At 35.7% G+C, this 8,800-nt stretch overlaps 1 protein-coding gene across 6 annotated transcripts; it reads left to right on the forward strand.

Annotated features, from left to right (window-relative positions):
• The first annotated feature begins 1,312 nt into the window (after nt 1–1,312).
• LOC149148950 (alcohol dehydrogenase-like) lies at nt 1,313–7,509 on the forward strand. Of its 6 annotated transcripts, none has more exons than XR_016262625.1 (8): nt 1,313–1,748; nt 2,054–2,248; nt 3,364–3,446; nt 4,857–5,292; nt 5,404–5,465; nt 5,657–5,753; nt 5,900–6,061; nt 6,247–7,509. XR_016262625.1 is itself a non-coding variant. In XM_089439904.1 (4 exons), the coding sequence occupies exons 2-4, from the start codon at nt 5,724–5,726 to the stop codon at nt 6,364–6,366; spliced, it is 312 nt and encodes a 103-aa protein (XP_089296030.1). In that variant the 5' UTR covers nt 3,744–5,465; nt 5,657–5,723; the 3' UTR covers nt 6,367–7,509. The 6 variants fall into 6 exon arrangements, 1 of the variants encoding a protein (XP_089296030.1); XR_016262627.1 differs by having other exon boundaries at nt 5,247–5,292; XR_016262623.1 differs by having other exon boundaries at nt 4,857–5,465.
• Nucleotides 7,510–8,800: the final 1,291 nt, after the last annotated feature.

The raw sequence follows: 8,800 nt of genomic DNA on the forward strand, positions 1-8,800 counted from the left end.
TAGTAATGAGGATTTAAAGCTCCAAGAAGTTATTTGACAAAACTTCTGTGCTACAATATATGCAACTATGCCATTTGATTCAGCTCAAAGCTCAATTACTTACAAGTTATGGCTAGTGGTGTGACACATCCTGTCTCCTAGCTCACATTACCATGACTAGTGGTACATCCTATCTCGTAGCTCACATTACCATGACTAGTGGTAGATCCTGTCTCCTAGCTCACATTACCATCCCTCTGGTTAGAGGTTTCTATATTAGATATATATAAATTGCAATCGGCTTATGGATGATTTTTAAATTGGCTTAATCCTTTAGGTGTGCATTAAAAGTATGTATTTGAATATTGTTTAAATAGTTGTTATGCAAGAGCGGGTTTCCAATTCATTGCAATGTTATGGTTAAGGTTACTAGAGATTGTATGCTTTTATTTTCGACTTTCTTTCTTATGTGCCCATTACGCTCTATAACCCATTTGCTTTTATTTTTGACCTTTTTTTCTCATGTGGTCATTATGTTCTATAACTATAACCCAGTTATAACCCATTGTGACATGAGACTTCTTATCCCAAAATGATGTAGAGTACCTTGTGTACCTCGTTTTATTTTCCAATATTTACCTTGGTTTTAAACCTTCAAACCTTTGTGTTATAAGATTTGAGCATCCACTAGAATCACGACAGTTAGGGTTGATTAATCTCATAAGAGGCGGAGGTTGCGAGTCACAATGACAACTCTTGCACACGTTTCTTAGGCTCTGATACTAGTTCGATGAACAAAGAAGGAAATGAAACACTGTTACATTAGTTAAACACAGATAAAAATACCATGCAATAAAACATAATAGAGTTATCGCTCTCTTAATTTGAATTGCTTGAAAATGAAACAATAAAAAGACACAAAAATTCATTGATAAATCCTCTATTTTTTTTAAATACTAGTAATTATTATATTAATTCATTTTAGCTCCATATATGACTCATTGTTACTAAATTTGAACTCTTGATAAATTACTAAAAACTAAACTATGTGAAAACAAAAAGTAATAAACATTTCAAAAAAACAAAAAGTAATAAACATTTGGACAACAAGAAACAATCCATCATCAAAATCCCTTGTTTCATGCTAATTAGGCCGATAGGCCTTCCTTTGGAACAGACTTTCGTCGTTCCTTTGGCTCTCGTGCTGACACGTGGCATCGGATTATGAATGGATCCTTCGTTCCTCGTACTGACACGTGGCATCGGATTCTGGCGGGACAGTTCTGCGAGGGAGTAGTTTTGCGAGGGAATGGCGGGTCGTGTTAACTTCCTGCAATTATGCAGTTATCTTCCGCCTTATCCACGATCCATTCTTTTCTGAGTTCAACAGAATTCTGCAGCGCAGAAATTTCGAGTCGTTATTCATGGCCGCTACCACAGAACAGAGTTCTATTTTGCCCAAAGAAGCCGAGGGTACTTTGCAAACCCTCGCTCTGCATTGGGCGGACGTTATCGACGAAAAGAAGATGGAAATCAGGCCTCTCACGGGCGGCATGACGAATGAGATTTTCAAGTGCAGTTGGCAGACCAGAGAGGAGGAAAATCCTAGGAAGGTCAAGGTTCGGATCTATGGAGATGCCCGTGCGAATGCGTTTTTTGATCGAGAATACGAGATTAAGGCATTTGAGTGCATTTCCAGGCTCGGGCAGGGCCCCCGTCTCCTGGCTTCCTTCCCTAATGGCCGCATTGAGGAATTTCTGAATGCCAGGGTAAGTTCTTTAGACTTTTCAACTAATTCTTCACTGAAGATGTTTCTTTAAATCAAAATCACTGAATTCTGACAGTTTTTTTTAATTTGTACGAGAGACTTAGACACTGTCGCCCCCTGATTTGAAAATCCTGAAATATCTGCTAAAATAGCATCAAAGTTGTGGGTATTTCATCACCTTGACATATTCGGCCCTCGGCAACCAAAGCTCTGGATGCGCCTCAGGGTTGTTCTTGGATCTTTATCAAATTGCTTGTGATGTACTTTTTTCTTTTTCTTTACTGAATCTTTTGTTATTAAAACCAGAAACTGGTTAAAGACAGCGTTGGCGCTATGTCCTGACGTTGAGGTTGCTGGATTCCGACTGGATTGCATAGAAGATGAGGTCAATTTTCTGGAGAAGATGTTATCAGGCGAGAGTGAAAGCATTGGATTTTGTCACAATGACTTACAGTATGCAAACATGATATTAACGATGAAGATAAGTGCTTGACATTAATTGTGAGAATACTCCACCTGAAAATATTTATAGACATCACTTTTTTCGTGATTTGAAGGAATTCTTCACTGCTCTCATCAACTAACCAGTTGCAGACTTTTGCAAGTTTTCTGTTCTGAACAATTAAATCTGAAAGAATGCTTTTCAGGGTTTTATTGTTCGCAAAATCTTTTTAGATTATTGTCTGTGATTATTGTCTGAAACTTACACTCTTCATGTTTTGGCACGATGAAAGTGACAAGAAGCTTTTCTAGATTGCAGCATGCAAAAGCACATCTGAATGAAAGGGTTCTGCTAGAAGGAAAAAACAAAATTTCATTGAGAGTTTAAGAAAAACTTGATTCCCTTGAGTGTAGTTGGCAACCTTTATTGGATGTTGAGAGTTTTCCCACATAAACTGGGATCACAGGGAAATTGGGAAAGAGACCACAGCTTCTTCAGCAATCTCCCATCCACCAACCCTCTGATAAATCCAGTGCTCTCATATATATGTGTGTGTGTTGTGCCCAAAACTTGTCTAACCTCCCTGGAATGTTACCATGATCATCTCTAAACACCCCCTGCCCCGCAAGGCCTATATTGCCTTTGGATCTCCTATCAAAACAGAATTTACTCAATGCAGAGGGACTCCAAGTCTGGATCCAGCGTGCCATTAATGCGAAAACTACTTTCCTGAATAGTAGAAGATTTTACAAGTTATCTCTGCTTACCTGTTAGGTATTCTATTCCAAAACTTGTCTAACCTCCCTGGAATGTTACCATGCTCATCTCTAAACACCCCCTGCCCCGCAAGGCCTATATTGCCCTTGGATCTCCTATCAAAACAGAATTTACTCAATGCAGAGCGACTCCAAGTCTGGATGCAGCCTGTCATTTATGCAAAAACTACTTTCCTGAATTGTAGAAGATTTTATAAGTAATTTTGAGATGATAATATATTAAGTTTGACTGAAGAAATGAAATAATTGACCTCGTTGACAATGTATAGTGTTTTACAAAGTGGGCATGTCAATTGCTAGGACTTTCGCTCGCTGTACTGTTAATAATTATAAAATCATTCATAATGGTTTCTTTCACTGGAATTGTTGTGTAAAATTCTTCTCTGTTGTGGAATCAGGGATGGGTGCTACTTTGAACGCAGGCAAACCCAAGAAGGGTTCGATAGTAGCAGTGTTTGGCCTGGGGGCTGTTGGGCTTGCTGTAAGTACTAATAACAAGTGCCCTCTTTATGTTCCACTGTATGCATATTAGTATATGTTGCAGTTTTAAAGTCCTCAAACCTTTTTCTAAGGACTATTCTGTGCACATAATTCATGCTGTTGCTTTCGTGGATATCAAACCTTTTTCTAAGGACTATTCTGTGCACATAATTCATGCTGTTGCTTTCGTGGATATCTTTACATGACGGGGAACTTTAATGAGGACCTCATTCATTCCAGCGCTGTAATGCAAATCTATCATGATCCTAAATTCTAAGGATCTTGGAAGCTAATTGGTCTGCAATTTTTGAAGTAAAATATCGTTTAGCACATCAGCTCTCGAACAATTCTTGAACTTATTGACCAAACTATCAAGGTTTCTGTTACGTGCCATAGCTGAGAATTCCATTCTTTTTAATGTATTATAACTGATCATTCCATAATTAGACTATAACCATATCTCCAACTGGATACCGCTTTTTTGTTTTCTTCATAATGGCTCTATCCTCGTTGGCTTCAATAAGCTGGCCAATCATTTGATTTGTCGGTAGTGAATCAAAAGAAGATTTTTTTTCCCAATTGCCCTGTGTGTTTTGGTCCTTTTCGAAGTGATTTTTTAATCCCCTTTTAAATTGCTTGTTCAAGTTTTATATTTCAAGCCCTTGATGAGTTATTGTTCTACACAAATTTTGCAGTTTGAATTTTTCTCTTAATTTACATCAAGAACCCTATCTTCCGTGTGAGCAGACATGTCAAACATGAGCATCTAATACCGTATGTTGAAATTCTGTAATCTCCTTGAGAGAGTATCCAGCAAAATTTGAGGCTGAACCGCATGGAACATCATGTTATTGTAAATTTGAGGAATTTGCACATAATTCATGGTGTTACTTTCATGGATATCTCTACATTATGGGAAACTTTAATGAGGACCTCATTCATCCGAGTGATGTAATGCAAGTCTATCATCATGGTAAATTTTGGGGATTCTGGAACCTAATTGTTCTGCACATTTTTAAAGTAAAATATCGTTTAACAGATTGTATTAAATTGGAAGCTCTCGAACAATCCTTGAACTTATTGCTTAAATTAACAAGGTTTCTGTAACTTAGTATAGCTGAATTCCTTTCATTTTTAATTTGTTATAACCGATTGTGCCATAAAAGGACCATCACCATATGGCCATTTGGATACTGTTTTTCTGTTTTCTTCATAATAGTTCTATCCTTGTAGGCTTCAATAAGCTTGTTCAATCATTTGATTTATTGGTACTGAATCAATATAAGATATATTTTTTTTCAAATGTTCAGTTATTTGATTTATTGGCCCTTTGCTAAGTGATTTTTCTCTATTTAATTTTTTTTTCCAAGTTTTATGTTTCAAGCTCTTGACAAGTTATTGTTCTACGCAGAATTTTGCAATTTCAATGTTTCTCTTAATTTGCTTAAAGAACCCTATCATCTGTGCGAGCTGAAATGTGAAACATGAGCATCAAATGGTGTAGGTCAAAATTCTGCTACCTCCTTGAGAGAGTGTCCATATATTATGTTGAAAAGTGAATAATAGGCAGTGCAGAATATTTGTGGCAAATTGAATTTGAAGTAGCACTGAATCTTGTTGTATTGAGAAGAACAGAAAAAAGCACCAAGCACCAAATTGTATATGTTAAAATATTTATAAATAATAATTTTATCTTTTAATATTAAGGTGTAAGAGATTTTTTTCTTTTGTGTTTGTGGAGCAAGAGGCTTCTTGTATGCAGTTATTTGACTACTTAGTTTACAATTTTGTGTTTGTGGAGCGAGAGGCTTCTTGTATGCCGTTATTTGACTACTTAGTTTACAAAGGTATTCATACTTTACTCCTATGAATTATGTGGAAAATCTGTGTACATATGTTGATATGTTGACTTGTAGAATTGCCTTTTTAACCCTTTCTTGTAATCTTTCCTTTCTCAGCAAAACAATTTGGAGTAACGGAATTTATAAACCCTAAAGAGTAAGAAAAACCTATTCAGCAGGTACGTTGAGCTGCCCAAAATGATCATCAAACTCTCTCCCAGATCAGAGTATTGGTTGCTTTTGACTAGTGTGGTACTTTAGTACTTAGGTGGGGGAGATTTTAAGTTTTCGCATGGAGTGCACTCATTCACCATCCATTCAAAGCAGTGTAGACTCTTAATTTCCAAACACTTATAAAAAATGTTTACAGGTAATTGTGGAAAAAAACTGATGGAAGGGTGGACTGCAGCGTCGAATGCACAGGGAGTATTGAGGCCATGGTTCAAGCTTTGGAATGCTGCCATGATGTACTAGCTCTTGGTTTCCTTTGGTTTAAGATACATCAATCATTTCAATTCTAAGCTGTAGCTTTAAAGTTTAAACTGATTGCTTCGATTTAATTAAGAAAATGTAGGCAATGCATATGTTTGATATCAGAGATCTGTTTTTGCAGGGTTGGGGTGTAGCCGTTTTAACAGGGGTCCCTCGTTCAGACGCAGTCTTTAAAACGAATCCTGTAAACTTTCTGAGCGAGAAAACGTTGAAAGGAACCTTCTTTGGAAATTATAAGCCTCGTACTGATTTGCCAGGCCTTGTAGAGATGTATTTGAATGGGGTAAGACTTCATAACATAGTTGTAACAGCTTATTTAAACCATAATTGTAGATAATACTGTGTGGTCATATTTCCCAGTTGTTTTTTTTTGTCCGTACCATGACGGGAGCAATCTATGCTTATCATATCTAATTAGAGTTATAATTATGGTTTTAATCTTTCCTTCCTTGATTGTTAAATTTGCAGGAGCTTCAACTGGATAAATTTGTTACAGACAAGGTTTCTTTCGCTGACATCAACAAGGCATTTGATCACATGCTTAAAGGAGAGGGTCTGAGAACTGTAATTAAAGTCATCCAAGATTAGTGAAAAATATGAACACAGTTGGAATATCTCCAATGTTATGAAGGCATGCTGAACTATTTCAAACTGTTATGTGATTAATGTCGTGGCTTTTATGTGTAACTATGGTATGCAATTAAAGTCCTGGAAAGCGTGTAAACAGTTATAATAATTTTAGGGTAAGTATGATGTTTAAGTTTTGACACTGCTTCCAAAACAGCCATCCAAAAGGTCATTACTATAATAGCTTGATTAGAAATAGATTGAATGAGAAGGTCTAGATGGGGTATTCAATCATCTCCATCCATCTGTTCTGCATCCTCAGTGCTTACTTGAACAATATATCAGCCTTCATATTTATCCCTTGCAGACATGTTGAAAAGATAATGACATGGAATTTTTCCTTGCTTCTTTGATTCCGTCCAATGATGGGCCAGCTGCAAATTTTCCTGATTGAAATTTCCATTTGACCTCTCTGCAATGTGTTTGGAATCGACCTCTCTGCAATGTGTTTGGAATCTCTTATCACCTGTAGACAATTTAAACCTTTCTCTATTGCTATTTTCAGAATCTACCAAAAAGCATAAAGTTCTGCTTTGTTGTTTGATCCATCTCCTACAGCTCTGCTTTGAAACTGATCTCGTAATTGTCTCTTAAAGTAATGACTCATGATCCACAATAGCTGGGATTACCTTGACAAGCCTCGTTGAAATAACTCCACACTATTGTTATATATATATATGGGGATCTTAGTATTATTTGTTTCTTTTCCTTTAAAGGTGGCTGTGTCCCTTAATATGCATATCTATTCTGGTGTCAAACTTGATTAGTAATAACATCTTTGTTTTGAATTCTTTTCCTTTCTGGCTAGCCAAATAGCTTAAGTCACTTGTAATATCTTTTGTTTCTATTCTGTGGGAAATTTTGTACAGGAGTTCAAACAATGTATATAAATAGAAAGATGCAGAAAATGACAGTCAAATTTTGTACTCAGAATCATGACAAGAAAGCCCCTGCTGGGTTTGTGAGGAAAGAGAGCTTCAACACCAGTTCTGTCTCCAACCGCCAAGATGATCAGTACGCTACTAACATGTTTAGTGAAGAATTTCTGCTATTCTCTTGTAATCTATAGGCCCCCAAAGCTCCTCATAGATGAGAATATTTGCAGGATGTTAATATTGTTGTAAATTTGTAGTAGTTGTGGAATGACTTACTTTTGTGCTGCTTCTCATCTTCAACAACAAGAGTTTCTGTGGTGAATAAGCAGAATCCATGTCCTGCCTTGTGAAGCAGCTCTCCACTGTGATAGCGTTCTTTGTAATGTCTCTGATAAATCCTTTAGACTTCTATTTCATTCTGTAGTATGATGAGATTCACTCTACAAGATTAGGGGATTCACTCTACAGAGTCCATGTCATACCTTCTGAATCAATTCTCCACTTATGTTAATTTTCTCTGTAATCACCCTAATAAATCCTATATAATGAGATTTCATTTTGTAATATGATGGGATTTCACTCTACAAGATTGGTTTCAGTTTTACTTGTATTGTGGTATATGAAATTTCTCAGTTTTACTTGTAATAGGATGGGATTTCATTCTGTAATATCATGAGATTTCCCTCTGCAATATTTGCTACTAAATTTTACAATTCCAAATTAATAATCCTATCGGCCTCTCTTTGTACCTTTTGGGACAATTGCTAGTATATATATATATCAACTATGAATTAGTAACGCTGAATATCTAAAAAATGACTTTATTGCTACGACTATGACTATCATTAGGAAATTAAACTTGTTTCACGCTTAAGATATATATCAACTATGAACCAATAAAGTTGAATATCTAAAAAAAAATGACTTTATTGCTACAACTATGGCTATCATTAGGAAATTAAAATTTGTTTATTGCATATATCTTCGTTTCATGTTGCTATTCAGTAATAAAATCATTTCTTTACAAAATTTACCTTACATATTTTACATTTCTAAATTTTAAATTTAATTAGGTTAATGTTTATTTTAGAATTTTGGGTTTTTAAAATTTTAATTTATTTAGCAATAATTATTAGGTGAATGATATAGATTTAACCTCCACAAAATATTTGTCCGCATAGGGTAGCTCAAGTGGCAGTGGCCGTGGAAATGAAGTCTCACTGAACCGGAAGTCTTGGGTTCAAATCTTGCGCTACCCTTCCCCCGTAGTGGGGTATGTAATGGACATGAAAATAGGAGAGTCCTACAAAAGCATACAAAAAAAAAAAAACCTCCACAAAATATTCTAGAATATTCTTAGTAGTATACACAAATGTAAGACTGAGATTTATTTCCAAAGTAGTTATTCCTTTTTTCCTTTCAATTAAATTCTTTAATTATAGAAAATTTCATATGTGTCATATGAAATGAGTTATGGTTTTTTGGGCATTTTGTATTGATAAGCCATGGTATTGTAACAA

Source organism: Pinus tabuliformis, chromosome 9 (assembly GCF_031772625.1).
Source record: "Pinus tabuliformis cultivar Carrire ecotype Pingquan chromosome 9, CPIR1, whole genome shotgun sequence".
NCBI classification, from domain to species: Eukaryota; Viridiplantae; Streptophyta; class Pinopsida; order Pinales; family Pinaceae; genus Pinus; species Pinus tabuliformis.

What these genes read in the sequence shown, in the direction of transcription:
- LOC149148950 (XM_089439904.1), top strand. Translation starts at nt 5,724, where the DNA reads ATGGTTCAAGCTTTGGAATGCTGCCATGAT. An exon ending in CTTTGGAATGCTGCCATGAT is followed by an intron (nt 5,754 to 5,899) that starts GTACTAGCTCTT and finishes CTGTTTTTGCAG; the next exon opens with GGTTGGGGTGTAGCCGTTTT. An exon ending in TAGAGATGTATTTGAATGGG is followed by an intron (nt 6,062 to 6,246) that starts GTAAGACTTCAT and finishes TTAAATTTGCAG; the next exon opens with GAGCTTCAACTGGATAAATT.